This window comes from Platalea leucorodia (assembly GCF_965183815.1).
Source record: "Platalea leucorodia genome assembly, chromosome: 6".
Taxonomy (NCBI): Eukaryota; Metazoa; Chordata; class Aves; order Pelecaniformes; family Threskiornithidae; genus Platalea; species Platalea leucorodia.
In genome coordinates this window covers 14246328-14268983 of record NC_138828.1, presented here as the reverse complement: position 1 = coordinate 14268983, position 22656 = coordinate 14246328, and the positions used below count along the sequence as shown (strand labels likewise).

At 36.6% G+C, this 22656-nt stretch overlaps 1 protein-coding gene across 1 annotated transcript in view; it reads left to right on the top strand.

Annotated features, from left to right (window-relative positions):
- Positions 1–22086, top strand: part of CLGN (calmegin) — a 28375-nt gene extending 6289 nt beyond the window's left edge. Inside the window, exons 4-16 of the mRNA XM_082315233.1 lie at positions 121–179; positions 3212–3353; positions 4181–4262; positions 7417–7609; positions 9492–9681; positions 10305–10418; positions 11027–11183; positions 12450–12665; positions 14239–14358; positions 14540–14684; positions 16631–16708; positions 19322–19434; positions 21164–22086. Coding sequence (XP_082171359.1) covers positions 121–179; positions 3212–3353; positions 4181–4262; positions 7417–7609; positions 9492–9681; positions 10305–10418; positions 11027–11183; positions 12450–12665; positions 14239–14358; positions 14540–14684; positions 16631–16708; positions 19322–19434; positions 21164–21244 — 1690 coding nt within the window. The 3' untranslated portion in view covers positions 21245–22086. The remainder of the gene's footprint in view (positions 1–120; positions 180–3211; positions 3354–4180; positions 4263–7416; positions 7610–9491; positions 9682–10304; positions 10419–11026; positions 11184–12449; positions 12666–14238; positions 14359–14539; positions 14685–16630; positions 16709–19321; positions 19435–21163) is intronic.
- The last annotated feature ends 570 nt before the right edge of the window (positions 22087–22656 follow it).

Here is a 22656-nt window from a genome sequence, read left to right as displayed (position 1 = left end):
CATGATGCCGACTGTCAAAATCATCACACGTTCACAGCTTAAAAGTGAAAGCTGGTTTACCTGTACTTGTTAAATAATACAGCTTTGCACAGATAACGACTAGTACACTTTTTGTTTTAGGTGGGTGTTGTCTAAAACCAAGAAAGAAGACACGGATGATAACATTGCTAAATATGATGGTAAGTGGTTTTAATGTTTACTTCCACTGTGTAGTTTCTGATGTTCTTTTGCTCTTTGAGAAAAAACTGCCCCTTACACTGAACTTATCTTTGAAAACCTAGATGACATAGGTTGAAAGTGTTTGTATAATGACTTTTATCCTGAAACTGGCATGTGAAATGTTGCTCATTGGGTTACTTAGTGTGAAGGTAAATTTTTTTGTCATCCCTACGATCTATTGTAATGAATGATACTAGAATACCCTCTGGCATCTGAATATTCAGTATTGATTGTTTATGAATAGTGCTTCTTGAGAACTACCTTCTCTGAAATTGTGTCAGAGAGATTTACAACTTCAATTTCAGTTGTTAAACATGTTACTAAAGCAGCATGTTCTGTGTTGCTGCGTCTATCCTACTGGTTGTCTCCCAGTCTAGCCTCTGAAGCAAAAAAGTTAAACCGAATGATGTTTTTCATTAAAATACTTTTTCAGATTCTCTGTGCTTGAATGTAGCGTTCTCCAGTGGTTCTTGTACAGTTTATTCTTACAGTAGTCTAAAAAAAAATTTGGAAAGTAATAATGAAAAAGTTGTTTTGATGGTTTTTATCATGTGGATTTGCACCTGACTTAAAAATTCCTAGGCTAGAACTGCCTGCTTGAATGTAATTTTAAACTACAGATGTGCGATCTGTGGCAATACTTTTGCAACGTGAATTTATTTCATTCAAGAGAAAGTGGGGAGAACAGAAGTTTCTGCTGCAAAAGAAAAGTATTTGCTACCGCTCTTATGTCAAATGAAATCAATTAATGTTAATAGGAAGTGGTAAGCAAAAGTAACTTGTAGGATTTTGGTGTGCAAAACAGAACAGATGTTTTGAGGTTTAGCAGTTACCAGAAATAACTGGTAAGAATAAAGAAGTTGCAGAGGAGATATCCATACAGATGAGATGCTTGTAAGAACTGATGTCTCTGGTTACTTGGCCTCATATTAGATAGAAATTGTCTCCAATGTCGCAACAGTCATATTTGTTTAAAGTCACCCAGACAATTCAACATTACCAAAGTCTGTGGTGAAAAGACTTTGTTGAACTATTTTCCAATTTAATTTTTTTTGATCTTGTTGTTTTGCCTGGCGTTATTGCTTACTCTTTAGTTTCCAGGAAGGAACACTATTGAAGAGAAGGGAATTTTCCTCCCTCCTGTTTAGCAGCCTAGAAGAAACTAGGGATTTGTTGTTGACGTACACATCTGCCCTTCCTGATGACCTTTCACAAATCGCAGTTCAACTGAATAAAAGTAAATAGCGGTTTCGTTTGGATTTCAGTTTATGAATCTTCGCTAAAACACGTGCTGAAGAACTCATTACATTTTCTTCCTTTTGTTCATGTTGACACAGGCTTTTTTCAAGATTACAGTGAATTGTAAAAAGTAGTCTGTCTTTTGTGCTGTGTTCGTTCCCGGGGAAAAAAAAAAAAATCAGTGAATCTTGTGCTGCTAATCTCTGGGAAAATATAACTGCCCTTTTAGAAGTCTTGCCCACATGTGTAATCAACTGTATTTTTCCCAAAATTGGAGAATTTATAATTACATGATCTTTTATTTTTAAAGCTGTAGGCTTGTTTGTCTTTGAGATCAAATCTGATAATTCTTGGAAAGACTTGGGCGGGGGGAAGCTTCATCTCCCATGGGATTAGATTTGACCTGAAAGATTCTAATTCTATATAAGCAGGAGGGGAAGAACCATGCAGGTATCTAGCTTACACAGTGCCTTGTGGTTAATGCTTTTTATGTGACAATGGTAGGAATGAATCTGAAATCTGGAGAAATATTTTATGTTCCTCTAGGCATTGTGGGATACCACAGTCTAAAGATACAGATCAACAATATTAAAGTTTTCTTGTAGATTTCTGTAAATTTGAGAAGAGCAAGGAACATATATTTTCACATGTGCCATCTTTAAAATGTTGAAAGCTAGCATTATCTTAATTGACTAGAACTAATACCTTTTTGGTGAAATGGGAGAGCGGGCTTTTCTGTGTAGAGCTATGCATACCCAAAGTGTAGGCATCTCTTTAATTATCTGCCAATTTCTTAAGGCTGGAATAGGTTTTTACAACAAAACTCATTAAGTATGAACTAGAGCTTTGAAACAGTATCTATATTAGCAATGCAAGGATTAGGCTTGACATATCTGAAATGTATTGATTCTTTCATACAATATTGCAGTTGAACAGAGATCAAGTGGATATTCACACATGCTACAGGTTTCTGCAATAAATTCCATTAAATTTTGTGATGTGAAAACATTTTATGTTAAATGTGTGCATTTTTCTATTCAATTTCATTTGTTTCTGGTGTATTACGGTAAAGATGTGGTTCTTTCCTACTTTGGAGTCCATGGCTACCTTTTTTCTTTTTAGTTGGAAAATTCTGTTATACTCATAAAACTTGAGATTTTGATAATTTTCTTTCCTTTGGCTATAGCAGTTCCCAAAACTGGGATTTTTACTGCTGTCGAAACAGCTACTTGGGGAAAGAAAAAAGAAAAAGCTTGTCACTTCTTGTTGTTAACAACTAGTTGCACTTTTTTTTTTTTCTTCAGCTTTCTTTCCTCCTTGCTGTCTGAGCCAGAACATTGGTTTAGATGGATCTTTGGCATGACACAGGTTTTATTTTATTATCTAACTGTGGAGCTGGAATTCTAGTGGTTTCTAATTCTTGAAAAGTGCTGTTTAAAACATTCTGTCACTGATTTGATAGATGTGAGCAGCAGATTTGTGTACCATGAATGCTTTTTTTTGTATTTGAGTGCTGTAGAGCAGTTAGTTTGGGGAAGTGTAAACTGGACTCTAGTAATGTTTTTGTATCCATGGTAGAATTACCAGTAATGAACTGGATTATTATTGTTTAACTTCTTTGACATCAGATGTCAAGATTTCTTCCCTGCTTTGGCAACTAGTCTTTATTTGCTGTTAACTCTGCTTTCAGCAAGGCTGTGATTTCTTTACTTCAGCCTATGTTTTTTTCAAAGACATTGTGTGTGTGTTTTAGGCAGATGGGAAGTAGAAGAGCTGAAGGAAAACACAGTGCCTGGAGACAGAGGATTGGTGTTAAAATCGGTGGCAAAGCATCATGCAATATCAGCTATGCTAACAAAGGCATTTATTTTTGATAATAAGCCTCTGATTGTTCAGTAAGTAATCCCTCAGATTTTTTACTTAATATTTATTATTATTAAAATCTTGAAGTCAAGAAAGTAATGTGAATCCCTGTGGAAAAATACTGACTTCCATATAGTATTGACCTACCATATCCAGAGCTATCAGAACTGTAAGTATGAATGATTTAATAATCAATTTAACAGTTAACAAGTGTTAAGAAGTGATATTTAAACTCTCTTAAAATATTTTTGGACAGAAATCCAACACTTTACAAGATTGCTGAAAAAGCTAATTGATTTTCACTCTTACTCTAAAAGATCTAAATCATATGTAGTTTGAGTACAGCGTTTTTCCACTTACAGAATACTTCTGTGTAGTTCCGTAAAAGCAACTTGAATCTTGAACGCATTATAGCGATATTAGTGATGATGAACGCTATGGCAATGTGACTACTTTTTTCTGATATTCAGACTTGCTTTGTTGTACTTACAGACATATCCACATAACTCCTCTGACTATATTCACTGCATCACACGGGCCGTTTCGAAGATGGCACAAACTTTCTAGAACTCTTGCCCATTTCTACTTCACTTTGACGTTTGCGTGTCGGTTGATACCACCTTGAAACTTTTCTTACTGGTGATACCAACTGTAGCAATTGCTACCATGATGTTTTTTGACTGACATTGCTGCGGTGTTAGCTCGTGTGGCAATTAAAATCTTTTGGTCATGTAGAAGTGTTTTGACAGTAGTGACAAATACACAATCTTAATGTATTCATAGTTAGAACTGCAGATTGGACGTTTATTTGTATTTGTCTGATACTTGCAATTTTTTTTTTACCTTGCTCTTTGCCCAGATACGAAGTGAATTTTCAAGAAGGCATTGACTGTGGTGGTGCATATATTAAACTTCTCTCCAGTAGTGATGACTTGAATCTGGTATGTCCTCTTACTTAACATTTGCTACCAGTTGTTCATTTGAGGAATGCATAGTTGTTCTTGTGAAATGTCAATAAGAAATTATTAATTATAATAATTATAAATAATTAAGAAATAATAAATTAATAAATAATAATTAATAAGAAATTATTAATGTCAATAAGAAATTAATTCCTAATGCATGCTAAATTCTTAAAAGCTTCCCAAATGTTTAAGCAGAAGATGAGGCAAGATAATAATATACATATAAATTATTATATATACACAAAACCTTTGGAGTTGTGCATTTCTAATGTTTTTCTTGTTATAATTTCCATTTAGACTACCTATAAGCTTCATTAAAATAAAACTTAAAGTAAGCTATTTAAGATCTATATTCACACAATAAATCTCAAAATGTGAATTTCAGAAGGTTAGAATGAATAGTTTGCTGTGATTAACATACTCCTCTTAGTTCTGTACAAGTGATGTCTTATATCCAGGACAAAGGACTTTTGCATCTGTTTAGTCTGACTTTCTACAATAATAGAAGCCATAGAATCTCAATTTGTGACTTGTGAAACAATTTTTTTTACTGCATGGCACACAGCATAGCATCTTAGCAAGGGCCACAACTTGGATTTAGAAACTGAAAGTGACGGGCAATCTGTTTTCCCAGGAAAAGGTCTGAATAATCAGGTGTGAAAAATTAATAAGTGCCTTAGTATGTTGGACCATTTTGTAGATTGTTTATCAGTATATTGATGTGAACTTGCCTGCCCTTTCCAAACTTGTCTGCAAAACTCTTTATTACTATGCTAATGCAATCGGGTATTTCTCGCTTAAAATGCTGCCTGTTCTAGCCGAGTCTCAGTTCCGCCACATGCAAACTGATTGTTTCTGCTTTTAATATTTCTGCCACTACACTGGGGTACAAGGTGTCTAGCCTGTGATGGAGGATATTTTAGTAACTTTTTTTTTTTGCATTCAGAACTGGCAATGAATTATGGCCTGGGAGCTTGTGCAATGCAAATGTTGTGTTGACAGAGTAGGGGTGGCTGATACATCCAACAGTTGCTGCAGCTGCTTTGATGGGAGCTGGCGCTTTTGGTACATAGCAGCAGTTACAGAATAGGATTACGCAGTTGGACAGACTTGGAATGACCAGTGTGGATTCAAAATGTTACATCGTGAGCTAGGAGGAACTTGAGTTGACTCAGCAGTACAAACATGAAGTGGTAAGGGTACTTCCAATCCTGAAGCAGGTTGCTGTGGCCACTTAAAGGCTGACTACCCTAACTGCTACAGGTTTGTGGCTAATTGGTGTTGCCGAGGCAGCATTCAGTAGCATAGCGACAGAAGTTTGCGAGGCAATCACAGTTATAACCTGTATAGGATATAGAAATTGTTGGGTTTGAGATGCATCAGTCTGTACCATTTGGTAAGCTAGAAAGGCAAGCTAATGGAAAAAAACAATAGGGAATAGTCTGGGAAAAACTTGTAAGACGAGTGTGGGCAGAATTCATTGTTTCCTCTCTGGGTAAGGTTTTTTTCATCTGTGCTTTTTATCCCTGAGACACCTGTGCCTACTGCTGCCGCCTTAACCTATGAGGCCATAACCTTGACTTTCAAGTACTGAGGAGAACAGCAGTGAAGTGTGATGCCCTATGTATGTGCAAAATGAAGAGGAGATTGCTCAGGACAGGCTCAAGACATTGCTTTGACCTGACCCGCAAACCAGCGGTTGGGAAGAGCCACTTAACAGTGGGACTCTTCATGAGATGTAAGGGATAGTATGTACCTCTGCAAGAGTCTAGGAGATGGCAACATGCATAAGAAGTTGCTTGTAAGCATTTCTAACATGTATTAATAAAAGCTTTAGTGCAACTTCCCGGTGCTCCTCCTTTGTCCTAAAATTTATATGCCCGTGTGTGTGTTATGCTCAAGTAACTTGAGTACTAACAGATAAGTATTAAAAATACAGACTGCGGGAAAGCAAGTAGAGGCATGACATCTTTCATAATGGAAAGATGTGTAAATGATAGTAAAACTGAAAAGTTTTACATTTTAAAAGAAGGTGTGAGACCAAGATATTCAGCTCAATTACACGTGAAACTGTAATTCTCCAGTATCTGTCACCTTACCAGAAGGTAAACCAGAAGACAGCAGATGCATAGTTTGCCTGTTTATGGCCTGGCTCATAATTCATCCTGTACTGGTTTTGGAGTTTCACTGGCTATGTGATGAGGTAACTTAAAAGAGTCAATGTTCTCTTTCTTGTTTTTTTAACTTTAAAATTGGACATGTCTCAATGCTGTATATGTGCTTATTGCTATTAGAATAGTCAGTTAATTATTGTTAATTCTTAGCAGTGACATTTTCCTAAGACTGTTGAATGTTGTAAAAGGGACCAACCTTAACATGCATGCACTTCTGTAGTGCATAAAGTGAAAATGTTTTACTTTGCATTCAAAAAATTTAAAAATACAGACTCATTTCAAACAACACATTTATATCAGAATATATCTTTCAAGAAGAAAACTTCCAGGAATCAAGTGGTGGTCTTCCTTCAAGCAATTGCTTAAGAATATAAAGCAGCATGTTACTGCATATTCCAAATACAAAAATCACATAAATAGTTGAAAAATAGTGACATATTTAAACAGCTTAATGCAACATACTCTGAAGGAGAATAACTATATCTGATATTTTTAGGGTTGTTTGTTGTTGTTGTTTAATGTGGAACCAGAAGACTGATAAAATACTGGATAATAATATCCTGGTTTTTGCCTTTATTGAAAAAAAAATTGATACGAAGAACAGTAACTAGCTCCCATCTTTTAGTGTAATGTTTGTAGAAGATTATAGATACTTGGGTGTTTTGATTTGTGACAGGCACTTCCACTTAACATAAGGGTAAGGTCTAAATAAATATATTCATCTTCCCTTGAAGAGGCTTAAGCGATCTACAGTTAGTCCGTTCCCTGAGAACGGAGAGCACCCAGCAACTCAAGAGGACTGTTCAATTCCTTTCGTGATTTACCCTACCAGTTTTCAGTTACCTTTTAGAAAAAGGTAACTATGCTGTACGCCACAGCATCAAGGAAAAGAAGTACCCAAAATGACTTCAAAAAATGTACAGTATAACACATGCTCAGCTTTCTTGCTTCTACAGGAATACTTTTTTGACAAAACACCTTATACTATTATGTTTGGACCAGATAAATGCGGAGAAGATTACAAACTACACTTTATCTTCAGACATAAGAATCCTAAAACTGGAGAATATGATGAAAAACATGCAAAACGTCCTGATGTAGACCTAAAGAAATTCTATTTGGACAAGAAGACGCATCTATATACTCTTGGTATTGTTTAATTCTTCTAAGTTTAAATTGGAAAGGAGAGATGAAGAATGTGTTTCTGTCCACTTAAGCTTTGTATTAGAGTCTGCTTTTTTGTTTGTAATAGTCTGTTAATTCTGAGGGGTGGTTGCTTAACGATTTGGGCTTAAGTGATTTAATGACTGGGCTTAACTGCAGGACATAAAAGCGACATTGAAATGCTGCTGTTTAATATTCAATTACAGGAAAAAACATACCAGCCCTGGCCAGCCTTTAGCGTGAAGAATCGATTAATACTTTCAGTACTTACTATGATAATATTTTTGTTAAGAAAGATATTAAGAAACCCATAATCATCCAATATTCTAGGAAGGCATCAGAGTTCACAGGAATTCAGTTAAATCTGCAGTATGCCGCAGACAACTCCCCTCCACATGTTAAGAGTTCTCATTAACACCGGCGTCTGCAGCAGCGTGCGTGAACAGAGATGTTACCGCATTCTCTGAAGATGAATGAATATGGGCTGGTTTTAATTCGTGTGACATCTCTTTCTGTACCAATGAACAGTATGGCAGAGATGAAAGTTTTATTTCTTAGTTCTTTTTTTCCCCCTTTTTCTAATTTCTGAGGAAGAATAAATAATCAGAGAAGAACGGGCTAATCTGGGGTGTACTGCAAATCCAGCAAAATTGACTGCACTTTTGAAATTCCATTGAATAATAATGGAAGGCATGTTCAACTGCTGCGCCATGGGCAGACTTACTGTTCTTTAAAATAAATTACCGTAGCGTGCCATAGCAAACTTCCACTTTTAGATAATAGGAATAAGGGAAACAAAACACTGTTCTTACGGTAAAGGAATGCCTGTGTTCCTTTATGTGGGCTGTTCATTAGAAATTCTGATTAAAGATACTTAAACTCAGATTGCATTTATTCTGTTATAATTGTTCAAATAGACTCCCTAGAGGTGTGTGATTCTAATGCATTATGTGACTGATAACAGAAGTTTAAAAATCAGTTCTTTGTATTGTATCTAAAGTGATAAAATATCCATATTTGCATTTACGGATATTTTAAAACTGTTGAAAACTGCAAGAGCTTCATTAGATATTATCAAACCATAATTGTAAGATGGTTGCTCTGGTTTTCATCACCCATTTTTATACAACTGTCATAAAAGTGGAATAGTATTTACTTTGAATTAATAATCTTTGTTGTGTTGAATGGGCATTTGAGTATACTTGTTAAGCACTTATAAATGTGCTCACTGGTTATTAGAAATGGATCTGGATACAACATCTGTTACTGAGTCTGGCACGGATGAGTTCTGTGACCGTGGCTTCTCAGTTACTCACGCTTGCTAAAATACTCAAACATTTGAAGAGAATTTTCTGTATTGGCAGCCTGGCATTTGAGGGAAATGGCTGTCAGATTTGAATCAGAGAAAATATCGCTTTGATCCTTCAGCTGTGTTACTGACGCAGTTCTTGTGTTTCCATGCTTTCAGGTGTGAAATTGTAATTTGGTAGCAGAGATGCCTTTTGGGGCAGAGGTTTATCTTTCATTGTCTGTGTTTTTTAGATAGATAAATAAAGCAGAATTTTGGCCAAGTGGTAGGTTTTGGGAAAATCTCTTAGAATGTGCTTGGATGCGTTTCAGCAGTTGAATTTTGCTAGAGGTTTCATTTTTGGGGGCCTGATACCGGTCATAGATCCCCACAGTAGCGACTTCTATGTTTTGTGTCCAGATCCGGTACCTGGGTGGGGAGTCTGTCTCCTGCTCTGCTAGTGAGGATCCTGTTTGCCATTATTTGTCCAAGACTATGCCTATTATATAGGTTTCGGTTAAAGACATTTGTAAAATGAATGCTTCCTTTATTTCTTTAATACAAATTTCTTCCATTTAGTGCTAAAACCAGATGATACCTTCGAAATGCTAATCGACCAATCAGTTGTCAGTAAAGGAAGTCTTCTCGAGGATATGGTTCCTTCAGTAAACCCTCCCAAAGAAATAGAGGATCCTAGTGATAAGAAGCCTGATGATTGGGATGAGAGACCAAAAATACCCGATCCAAATGCTGTCAAACCGGATGACTGGTAAGGAGAACATTGTTATTTGTACAATACCTTTTACATGCAGGTTATTCATTTGAAAGATTTGACTGGTTTTATTTTGGTTTTTGCTAATGACAATTGGGATATGTTTCACTACTAAAAGCACTAAAGTTTGAAAACATACTTGAGGTGGGTACAAGGATCTGGTCATCTTCTAAGGAAAGAAATAATAGTGCTTTTTGCTGGTTTGTACCCTCCACGGTTGCAATTAATAACCGATTACTATACCTAAAAGATTAGGAAGAGGGTTGGGTTTTTTTCCACCATATTGTCTTAATTTACATTCAACGATTTCTACTTCCTTCTGCGTGAGCTACTGTTCATACGGCAACTCACGAAGAAGAGGGAAAAACTTAATGGAAAGACGTGACTGACACCTGCCAGTTGATGGCAGCAATTTCTGGGCTAAGTAGTACTTTGAAACAATGGAAATATAATTCAAATATATACAAAGAGATAATTGGATGTCTAATTCTCATGATCAGCGTTTCTGATTCTGTTGTGCCTTTGAAAATCATCCCTTTTGTGCCAGTTACAGTCCTGTGAACAGAACATTAGTTCAATGTCAGGCTGCTGTATTTTCTAACTTAAGTCTGTAATTGAAGGGATGAAGATGAGCCTTCCAAAATAGAAGATCCTGATGCAGTTAAGCCTGAGGGATGGCTTGATGATGAACCACAGTATGTTCCAGACCCTAATGCAAAAAAACCAAAGGACTGGTAAGAACTTGATCAATAAGTGCAGGTTGTTAACGTGTCTTGTAGATAAGCCTGCCCGTTCTCTGTGGCAAATTGAGTTGTGGATCAGAAGTCAACCCAAATCTCATTGTCTTTTGAGGTAGTAAGTTGGAATGTGTAAGGTATGGTCAAATATTTGTTGTTTTGGGGGGTTGCTTTTCAAAAAACATGAACATGCCAATTGCCTTTTGTTTTCTGAAGATATACAAACAAAAACAGAGTATGAAGGACCCCTTTGAAAGAATTTGCCACAGTGTTAAACCATGGAACAGCTTAAGCTGATAACTTGAAATCATGATATAATAGTCTCAAAGGGATCTCTAAGCGTCTTAGAGAAGAGTTTCAAGCTGTCTGTGGATGCAGGAATATAATTGCATTCAGTCACGCTGTGGTAGTTGTGAACATGTGACCTTCCTTAAAAAAAAAAAAAAAAGTGTTTATACTGTTGGGTGAAGTTCTGTGAGCTGGTCAAAATTCTGAGGTTGTTAGAGCAAAATGTGTATGGACCCTAACTTCAGACTGACTGCTAGTGTTCAGACCAGTCCGATCTCAAATCAGTTGTTTGTAATTATTTTTTTTTTTCCCTGTAGGGATGAAGAAATGGATGGGGAGTGGGAAGCCCCTCAGATCCCTAATCCAAAGTGTGAGACTGCACCTGGTTGTGGACACTGGGTGCGTCCCATGAAGAATAACCCAAACTATAAAGGAAAATGGAAAGCACCTATGATAGATAATCCTAACTATCAGGTAATAGCAATATTGTAGGTCGTTGTTAAAAGGTACGGTGTTTAACAGAGCAGGCAAGTCAAAGTACTATATTTATCTAGGCTTTTTTACAGTATATTTATATTTTAGAATGAGTCTGAATACCCTCACTAAACATTTTGAGCTTTTTTGGTTTTGCTTTTTTTTTTTTCCCTATAAGTGTACTGGAAAATAGAAATGCTTCCTGTATTAAAACAATTTCTCTGTTAAAAGTTGCTTTTGCAACGATTTGCACTGGTACCACTTATTTAATATGCTCTGTAGAATTGTATTCTGAATTTTGTTATCATTTAATGAAATATTTCTCTTTTTTGTTGGGGTTTTAAGTGTGGGTCTTCTAAATGAACAATTTTTTTTATTAAAAAAATGAAACCTTACAGTAAGCAGATTGACCTACTAGTTCAGTTTTAGTGGAGGCATCAATTTTGGATAATTAAATTCCCCTCCTCCCCTCCAGATATAAGAAGTAATCAGTTGGATACTAAAGAGAGTTACTTTGTATTAATTATGGCTGGGGAGTACTTGAATCTGATTTCTTTGAGCTTAAAATCCTAAGCACATTTGTGAACAGAAGTTGGCTCTAATGTGCACAGGTATCATAAGGCTGAATTTTCCTTCCCTAAAATTTTCCCTAACGCTTCTGGTTACAGTAGCCGTCAGTTTATATATATGAGAGATATATATAGATACATATATAGGAAGGGACCGTGTGGATCATGGGATGTAGTTTCCCTACAGTCTTAGACCACCAGACAATAGATGCTTACCTCACAAGATGATGTATAAGGCCCTTCCAAAAATGTATATGCCATATGCGTGAACAAAAGCCAAAACTATATATCACATAATGAGAGACTAGAGGAAGAAGTAATACCGATGTCCTGTTTTCATGCAGTATTAGGAAATTTGTTTCCTAGACTTACTCTAGGAAGTTTACAAAGACTGTGCTTGGAATCACCAGTACCAGGAAGAACGGAGATACTTTGTACAGTCAGTTATTACTGTAACCCTGCATGGACAAAAAAAAAAAAAAAAAAATTATTTTTAAGACATCTGCTCTAAGCCAGAAAATTGAGACCTATCTGCCAAAATCCTATCGGCTATATCCAATTCTGTTTTTATGTAGGTTAAACTCTACTGCTTGTCTTTTTAAATAATGCACTTGAAATAGTCAAGAAGTTCTAATTATTTTAAAATTCATTTTTTAGTGAGGTGTAGGTAATGTGATTACATTTTTTTCCTTAAAAGGGAATCTGGAGCCCTCGGAAAATACCGAACCCAGACTATTTTGAAGATCTTCACCCGTTCAAGATGACCACTGTCAGTGCTATTGGTTTAGAACTCTGGTCTATGACATCTGATATCTACTTTGATAACTTCATTATATGTTCAGAAAAAGAAGTAGCAGACCGTTGGGCAGCAGATGGCTGGGGCTTGAAGAAATTAGTAGCAAGTGCTAATGAGGTATAAACTTTACTATGTTCTTAATAGCCAAAAGTAGTGAGGGAGATGTACTGTTGGAAGAATTTTCTGTCAATTGATGCTGACAGAATATTAATTTGTCTGCAATTAATAATCTTGCTGAGTAAGTATGATAGGGGTTTTTTTTCTTATAGTTTGGCTTTTTACCTTTCCCAGATCAATATCCCCTTGAAATTAAAAGGGTACAACGTTTTACTTAAACACCTAGTGAGAAATTGGCTTTATTATAGTTAATGAGTTTTCTGCTGTTCGTGGTGATACTAGAAATTCAGTACCTGTCACCAAATGGAAGCCGAGTTACCTACACCCAAAGACCTCTCTCTCTTTTTTTGCCTTTTTCTCCTTTTCTTTTCACTTGTGGCTAACTCCATTATATATGTTCTTTAGATGTTTCCCTCCCATGAGGAATGGATAAATAGCCATGTGCTTTTTCTGTTTAATAACTTTAGGCCTTTGGCTGCTTAGATGAATATTATGCAGCTCTGAAAATAGTGCACGTATGTTTATGGAGCTGCATCTGTTCTTCTGTTTCTGTGTGGGCACCCTCATTGTGTTTGTATACTGCACTCGCCAGCCGCCAAGAGTTTTTTCCTAGATCCCTTTCCTGTGCGGTGGGATGAACTTGTCCTGACATACGGGATCGTGAGCCCCTCTAGTGGCTGCCTTTACTGACTGCAGTTTCTTTCTAACAGTCCTATATTTTCTTTGATTTGAGTGGCAAGAGCAAGCCTGCAGTTGTGGGAATGAAACGATGGGTTGGTGGCAAATGTGGCCAATTCCTGACAGCTGCTGTTTGTCACAGGATGAGCAGGTAGCAACAGCATATCTGCCCATGCAATAAGGAAAGCCACCTCATCCCATCACCTTGCCCTTTTCTGAAATGTTTGGTTTTATTTCTGGACCTGCATCTATACCTGTACACACAACAGCAAAAAATATTCCCTTGAGTCCCCTCACTCAAACTTCCTACCTTAGATGCCGATGTACCCTTTCCAGAGGTCTGACTGGACCAGGCACTTGCCTACCTCCCTCTACTGTATAAGTCAGAACTGGGTTGGCAGGACAATTTACTCCCTGAATAATTGGCTGTCAAAGGAGAGAACAGTGGTAGTACAGATGGAGCAAGACATTGCTCTTCAGGAGGCTGGCTGCTGCTCTGAGGCTCTTGATGCTTTGGAAGCTTTCAGCTGAGTTGGCACAGCGTGGGGGGAAAAATAGAGTAGCTGGGAAGGGTGTAAAGTGTGAGGTTGCCAAGACTCCAAATGTCGCTTTACAAAATTGAGTAGTGGCCAGTCTCATATGTTTGGAATACCAGGTTTGTTCCTTCTTACTTAGCACCTGCTATTTATCTGCAATCTGTCAAGTTGTTACTTTACTAGTATTGAAATCCAATATTGTTTTAGTCATTAAAAAGCAAAGGTAAAGAAGGGTTTTCTTTGGGCAATATAAAGCTTAAAATATATACAGGACACTTATGAACTTATTGAAGTGTTGAGAGGGATGTAAATGCAAAATCTTTTTTTTTTTTTTTTTTTTTTAATTGTTCTTAATATAGCCCGGTATGTTTAGTCAACTGGTGACTGCTGCAGAAGACCACCCATGGCTCTGGGTTCTTTACATCTTGACGTTAGCTCTCCCTGTTGGTCTAGGTGTGTTGTTCTGCTGGCCAGCAAAGGTTAGAGAAATTTACTGTATTTTTATTTGGTTTTATTCTTAATACTTTATTTGAAAACTCTTAGCATCTGTGCAACGATATGTACTTTTAATGTGCCATTGATATTATTTAGCTTACAGTGGCTGTTGTGTTTAATTCTTAATTTGAGTTTAAAGGTAAATTGATTTTTAATTTGTTGTAGAAAACAGATGAAGATATTGACTTCAAAAAAACTGATATATCTAAGCCAATTACAAAGGGAGAACTAAAACAAGAGAGAGAGGAGTTAGAAGATGATGAAATAGAATTAGAAGAAGAAAAAGAAAATGAAGATACTGCTGAAGATGGTAAGATGAGCAAGCCAGCTTGCAGTTTGATTAAAGACATGAATAGGACTAGCTCATGGATTGCATTGCCAGTAATTACAACCAGTTGTCTTAGAACATGCAGAACCTGCCTTGCTCTAAGTCTTCTTTTCCCTTTGACAATCTCCAGCAAGTGGCATTCCATGGCTAATAGCTATTTGATAAATACAAGCAGAAAGTAAGGCTCTCCTCAGTATTTTTTCACTTTCAAGAAATTAACGTGCTTCTGACAGTCTTTTTATGTTTGTAGACAGTGATGCATATTTTCTCCCTTCTAAGTATTTCATGTATTGAACACATCTGAATGGTTCAGATATATGTACCTGAAGTAGTTAGTCACATCGTTGTCCTTAAAATGTTCTGGAATAGCTTTCAGTCTTTAACATAAGCCTTTCTCCTTACTCCTCTATGGGAGGGTTGTGCCTTGAACTATTCTGTTGGTCACTGAATTTAGGTAACTCTTGTTAAAGCCTGAAAATACAGTAGACTTGAACATACTGAAGTCTGCTGCTTCCTTTGTGTTGCATTCTAGCAATGCATTGCGTGCCTGCAGAGGTCTGTCCTGCTGCCCCAAGGGAGAAATCCATGATTCCGTAGGTTGAGCTATACTTTGGCATCCAAGGATAAAATCATCTTGTGTTACTGTCTCGGAGATTATTGGTACTATTCTGCTATGGCTTTGATGTTCTGTTAGCATTTCCCTGAGTCTATAGTGATGAATAAAAAGCAAATCACCTAACTTACAGTGCAGTATCTTGACTTCCATGTGAAAATCCTTAGCTTCAGACCTCTGCAAGATTCTGCCTCTTACTTCACTTTTCCTTGGTAAGAACAAAGCAAGTGACAAGTGACTGGCATGGAAAGTTAGAAACCTAGCAGACATTCATGTTTGTTTGGTTTTTTTTTTTTGGTTTGGTTTGGGTTTTTTTTGTGTTTTTTGTGTGGGTTTTTTTTTTTTTTTTTTGTTCTTAGTACTGACATCACTCTCTATTACTGACTGAAACTTTGTGGGTTTTGCCTGTCTTGGCACTATGTTCCACGAGTGGTGATGGCTTCTGCCTGTATGACTTCAAAGTTTACTCAGCATCAGATGTTCCCATGCCAGTACTTACAGAATTGAGTGCGTTGTTGGCACAATCCTTACCACACCAAACTTAGTCCATCTGCCTTACCATTCGAGAGCCTTGCCTAGGCATTTAATTATTTTGGTTATGCTGCCTATATTTTTTACATTAGCATAAATTGTAGGTACAGCATTTCAGCATTGTATCTTCCTACATTTTCCTTTTGATCTTACTCTACTCTACCTGCTCTTTCCTTCTGAATTAGAATCTCTTTTCTTTTACCGGTCTTGATGCAGATCGTAGATACTTTTTGTACATAATATGTTACTGTTGCAAGGCTGAGATACCTGATTTCCAATATTGTTCTGTTAAGTCAGCCAGTTAATTTAGTTAACTACAACACATCGCTTAATAAATAATATGTTAAAGTGTGTGTTTGAATGTTAGAAATAACGCCCAAGCAATCGCAGAGGAACACTGTTTAGCTCCCACAACTTTTTTTAAAGAATTCCACTTGGAACAGCGGTTCATGATGTTCCAAAAGTAGGTTCCATTTTAGACCTTTACTTTTAGTTACTGAACTGAACACAGACTAAAACTAACATAGCTAGCTTTTGTATGACAATTCCAAGGTTTCCAAGTAAATTCTAGGCTTCAGAGGGAAGGATTACACTTTGCTGTCATATGACTTCCCAGTTTCTCTTTCTTTTATAAGAATTGCTTCACTTCCCTTAGCTTCCTGCCACCTTTTACATTTGCAGCTTGAAATCTTCCCTTTTTTCCTGTCACTCTTCTGCCTTTTCATATCTGAAAGCATTAGAGAATTTGTCTTCTGCCTCCTTCTGCTGATTCTTTTTGCTACAGAGAGAAGAGAAATGGAGGAGACAAAAAGAGAGCTTATAATGGATGCAAAGAAGATGGGAAGGGAGGCTTCTCCTTCAGGTACTGGGAAAGGGAAGTAATTTGGGCCAGGATTTGAAAATGGTCTCTCCTTTATGGTTTTTTCCCACTGCTTCCTTGTTGATGGTAGAACTTCAAGCTGGTGGATGCCAGCTTTCATCAGATATGGATGTGAGTTTCCTTTGAGATTTCTCAGTATGGTATCTGTAGTCATAAATATTTTCTACTAGTCTCTTTGAATCCTAATAACTAGTCATTATCTGCTTCTTTGTTTTGTGGAGTTGAAGGTAACAGGGTTTGAGCTGTGGAATACTGGATGACTTTAGATCCACGTTTTATCATGGGGCCATTAAAAGAAGAAAAAAGACAAAGCGTGGCACAATAGCAAATTTCAGAAACACTTGTAGATTTCTTTGGCTCCAGTGAAAAGGAGTTGCTGGCAGAGTGCTTCTTGAAGGGCACTGTCCATGGGATTTACTGTTTTATTTTGTTCCATGTTAATTTTTGTGGCACTGCTAAAGGATGATGTGCTCGTGACTTGTCTGCTTATCTGCTTTGTCTCCTTGCTTTCCTTGCTCTCTAGAAAAATATTCCAGGAAGTAAAAGAATGTTGCCAAGAAATGGAATTTCAGGGGCACAGTCTGAACCTTATTTGTGAAGTTATACATTTATTTATATAAAATACTGTTTAAATTAATATTAGACTAAATTAAAATCAATAATTTTAAATAGTATAGTTGTCCAGTTCTGGCTTTTACTAATTCTGATGTCTGAAGTTTTTTGGTTTATTTCATTTTTTTTCACTCTGTTGAAATTGGTACTTACGGGAGGTGCTGGATTTGCATCATTTAAAGTTTCTAATCTCTTCATTAGAATATGAGCCAAGCCTTTGTGAATTTTTGCCAAGCTCTTCTGGTAAGGGCTTATTTTTAGAACAGAAATCTTTGTCTACATCTATCTTAAACTATGATCTCAATTTTTTTGTCATATTTCTTCTTTTCATAACAGTAGCAGAGACATATTATTGTAGACATGTATCAGGTATATTTACAGATGGGAAAACTAATTTCTTAGAGCTTCACTAATTGTTATGAGCTATTTGGCTCAATTTATAGCTATACTGTAGGCAACGTTTTTTGGTACTCCTACAGAAGTCTCAAATATTTTAATAAATTAGGGTTTTCTAGATTTTAGTCACCAAGAATTAGGGGAGTCACATCTTATATGTGACTATCATCTGAATTTATATGGTCACTCTTGTTTCAGTTTTACTGAGCTGAAACAGTAAGAATTGGGGAGTGGGTGTTGGCTTTTTGGTTTTGTTTTTTTAACACTGAAGAAGTGTTTATGAGATGTAGGCGTGGCCTGACAAGGATAGAATTGAGCACTGCTTTATCACTCTCTTTAACTGAGCCACTGGTGGACTGTTAAGTTGTAAAATGTCATCTTATATCCTTTCTGTCATATTTAGGTATGATTTCTTGTTTACTCTTGATAGAAAGTACTGCAAAAGGTAGTCAATTTCTAGAAATTCTCACTTCAAGAGCTCAGTTTGAAGAAAAGGAAGAGACTTGCCAAACGCCAGTAACTTTTCTTTGAATCATGCTGTGGTTGCTGAGGTTTAGTTCTTATAATGGGCATAGATACCTAAAATGCAGGCACAGGCGTGCCAGCTCGTAAGTACTGAAGCCCGAAGTGGAAATCAAAACAGTTGGGTGCCTGGCCTCCTTCACAAAATATGCAGTATATAAGGAGTTGGTTACCCTAGAAGGGCAGCCATGTAGGTTGTGCCTAGAATTTGCAATATTTGGTGCATGCACTGCTCTTTAATGCAGTGACATGGCCTCAGTAAGAAAGGAGAAACTGCCTCTGTGTTGCTTAGCCTATAGTTTGTCCAGGGGATCCTGGAGAGTAAAAAGGTACTTTGGTTTTTTTACTTTTTCTCCCCCACCCCAGTCCCTGTCAGTTCAAAGGTCTAACTGATGCCAGGTCTCATAGAAAGCTTACTGCTTTTTGTGACTAGTTTCATCCTAGTAGTGCAAGCTGGACATACTTCAAGTGAGCTGAGGGGAGTACAGTGCTTTCCTGACTAGTTTCTGCACTGCAATAATGCATAAGAAGGGGGTGAGCACAGAGCTGCCTACCCCTCACCCAAAACAGCATGCTGAAAGAATTCCCTGCTGAAAAGGGGAGTTCCCTTAAGATGTAGGTGTCCCCCATGGTGGATGACTGATAACTGCAATATTGACTTTGCTATCTAAGTCAGAATTTAGTCAGATTTGGGATGCCTGAGTTGTCCTATTTTGGACTCCGGTCTCAAAACTATTTAGTACAATACTTGTATTTAAGGACTTCCCTAAAGGAAACCAACTTAAGATCGTCATTTTAGTCGGTCACTTACAAGTCTGAAGAGAGTATGTGCTATTGTGAAAAGAGGCTATGCTGAAGCTGTTAAAATTGGTTATTAAATCTGACCGTGATCAATTTCTACTAATTCATGAGAAGTCTGCTTTCACAAAGATGTTTTAATGGGTTATTGTAAACAAGCAGTTCATTCTAAAACTGAAATTGGCTGCTTTTCCTTACTAGTGTGTCTGGATATAGTGCTTTTTTAATATAGTTCTGTTTCCAAACTAAAATTAATTTCTTCTGCAGAAGAAGAAGGTCAAGGTGGTGAAGATATTGATGATGAAGAAGAAGAAAATGAAGTTGCAGATGGAAGTCCAGAAGAAGGTGATAAGTCAAATAAATCTGGTTCAGAAGATGAGGTAAGTTTAGGGTTTTTCCTCTATTTTCTCCTTGCCCTTGTCCAACATCGCAGTTCTAACTAAGCCCAGTTACCTACAACAAGAGTTTTTCTTCTTTTAATCCATAAAATCAATCATGAGGTGGGGACGTGTTTTTATTTGACACCTCAAATGCTCTGTATAGGTTTGTGAAACATGTCTCTTCCTGTGTAATTTTGGCTAGGAAGTGATATTTATTGTAAAGTACAGGTATAGTACAGAAGTGATCATGCAGGTCTCAACATGAAACGTTTCTACAGGAGTATAGTTTTTAACAGGTTATTAAATGAATTGCAAGTCTTGAAAATTTGTATGCTGCAGTGGATGTCAATCTCTTTTTATCATGCTACTTAACTGATGGAACATGTGCTTCTAACCAAATAGCCTTTCAGTGAGACCTAGAAAAACCTTAAGCTTTCAGTAATCTTTTTTTTTTTTTAATTCCAAAATAAGGTTTTGAGCAAAATGACCATACTAGTTTTGAATTCATCACCTGCAGTTTCATTTTCTTGTGCAGATTAATCCAGTCACCAGATAATGTATAAAATGGTTTTCAGAAAATAACATTGTAGAACAGAATTTGTGTGTGCTTTTCTCGCTCGTCAACTACTCATTATCCTTTCATTTAGAAACTCTGGTATGTCTGAAATGCTTTAGCTCCACCCACAGTATTTCTGTTGATCATCTTGTGCTTGTCACTCCCTAAACGAGTCCCTTCCCGGATTAGGGGAGTTGTTTAATGGAATGTTAACTCCTTTGCGTACAAAACTCCTCTAGGAAATGGTACCTTGCATGAGGTTGCATTGTTTTAGCACTGAAATTCTTCATTAATTACCCCTTATTCAGGACTTGCTCTTGTTCCCATTAGAAGATTTTTTTTTTTTTTTTTCCTTGTACATTTACCTAGGAATACAGTATCTGACGAACCCCATTAGGATGCATGTGACTCTGTGAAAGTAATAACAAGATCTGAATGGGTGTGTGCCATTACGCAGTATCACAATGAGGTTACGGCTTGCTCTTCTCTGAGTATTTTCGGGGTGTACAAGTTTCTGCCGTGAGTTAGCTAGTGACCTACTTGTGAGATGTCGTGCGCACCATGTCCTCGCTCGGGTTGTGCCACATTCTGTGAGCCGTTCCTTCTGAATGAGGGGCTTGCCATTAGGTGATGCAGGAAAATGAGGAAGCAAGGTGTTGTCTGAGAAGGGAGTTCATGTTGGAAGGGCTTTTCGTGCGCCTCTGTAAGCTAATTGCTTTTAAGCTGAGAAGAACACATCTGATTTAAGAACAGTTTGTTCTGTTTGTAGCTTTCCAAAAGCCACAGTTAGAATGTTTTAAATGCTTCTTGCTTAAGAAGTGGAAATTAAAATTAGCATAAAATGCACCTTACGGAAGTTGCTAAATTCATTTAAAAAGTCACCGCTTTTAAACCAATGAGTAAACGGGCAAAACCAAATTTCTGACATCAGTTTAGATGTAGTATTCCCTTCCTTCTGAACATAGAAAGGAAAAGTCTTTTACCCATTTTACTTATCGTTAGGTTAGTATTGTGGAGGAAAAAAAAGTCCTATCACTTAAGTGTTGCATTTAGTGACAATATGATTGGGGCGGTCGGGAGGAGGAATAAAGTAACATGCAGGTTTCAATAATTAAATTAAAATTGGTTTAAAATTGTAATGCTGGTTTTGTTTTGGTTTGTTTTCTTTTTCAGATGAAAGAAGCTGATGAAAGCACAGGTTCTAGAGATGGTCCACTGAAATCAGTGCGTAAAAGAAGAGTACGAAAGGACTGAGTTACTTCCAGCTAGTATTTGTAGGTCTAGATAATAGTAACTTTTGGTATGCCACTTCAGTGGGCCTGACAGCATGCAAGTTCCTGAGATTTGAAGGAAAAGGGGGGACTCATTGGTACTTAACCTCTGATTTTAATTCTCTAACCTCTTTTAACCTTCCCAAACTTCCTTGATTCCCTTTTTTAAGGAGAAATACTATGCGTGAAGAGTTAGCTGATGCTTTGAATTAAAAAAAAAAAAGGCGAAATTACAAGTTGGCCAACTGATTTTAAGGTGAAGATTCTTAAGATTTGAAGATTCCTAGAAATTAGTATTAGTTGGAGATAAACTTACTCTAAATATTTTTTAAAAACATGAATAAATGGTAACGTTTTTGCAGCTCTAGCACAAAATCAGCTGTTCACACTTTTCAGCTAAAAGAGGATGATGGTATAGATGTAGCATCTATAGCAGTTCGCATTGCTATGAGAAAAGGTTTTGTTCTGTGCAGAGCTAAATGCAATAATTGTTTTTGTATGATGATTTAGTGCTAGCAACAATTTTTATTGTAAATTATTTATTTTAGTTGATCTTGTTACATAGGTGGTCACCTGTTCACTTTCGAGATTGGTTACAGTAATTTATTTTTAAAAGATATTTTAAAATAGAATACTCATAGAACAAGTGGTAATTGATGTGACTTGTTTTACTTTTGAATGCAGATATCACATCTGCAGAAGTGATATACAGATGATTTTTTCAAACTTTTATAGTTCTCATGTTCCAAGCCAGAGTGGTATAACCTCTGTTTATAGAATACCTGCTAAGTGTACATTGCCTCTTTAAAAATATTTAATAATTCTTGCTTAACATGAAATTTATTAATATAGATAAGAATTTTTGATGGATTAAGTTTTTTACAGATGTGAGTAACTGGGCATTCTCATAATATAGTTTAAATAAACTGCATATTGTAAAAGAAACTTTGTTTTGTTAAAGTTCAGCTGTATATTAAAACAAACAATAAAACTGCAGTCAGTAGAAACCTTGCTGCTTGGCAGCTGCCTATAATATTAGTAGGATGTAAAATGCTAGCAAAAGCAGTCATACGTTTAAAAACAAGTAGAAATACATTAATGCATAAGGAACCTAACGGATTTCCTTGTGCCTAGCAAGAAGCTAGTTCACGTAAAGAAATATTTTCACAGCAAATCGAGGCAGCAAAGATTTCGTGGAAGCCTCTAACAAATGAATGCTTAATTAACCCTAATGAAGAAGCCAAGCGTCTTCAAGTGCTTGTGTTGAAGTGTTCAGAAGTTAATTACATTGGACTCTATTTTGTGTGAACTACATGAAAAGGCCTCTTTTTTGTTTGGTTTTGGGGGTTTTTGGTTTTTTGTTTCTGGTTTTTTGGTTTTTTTTTTTTTTTTTTT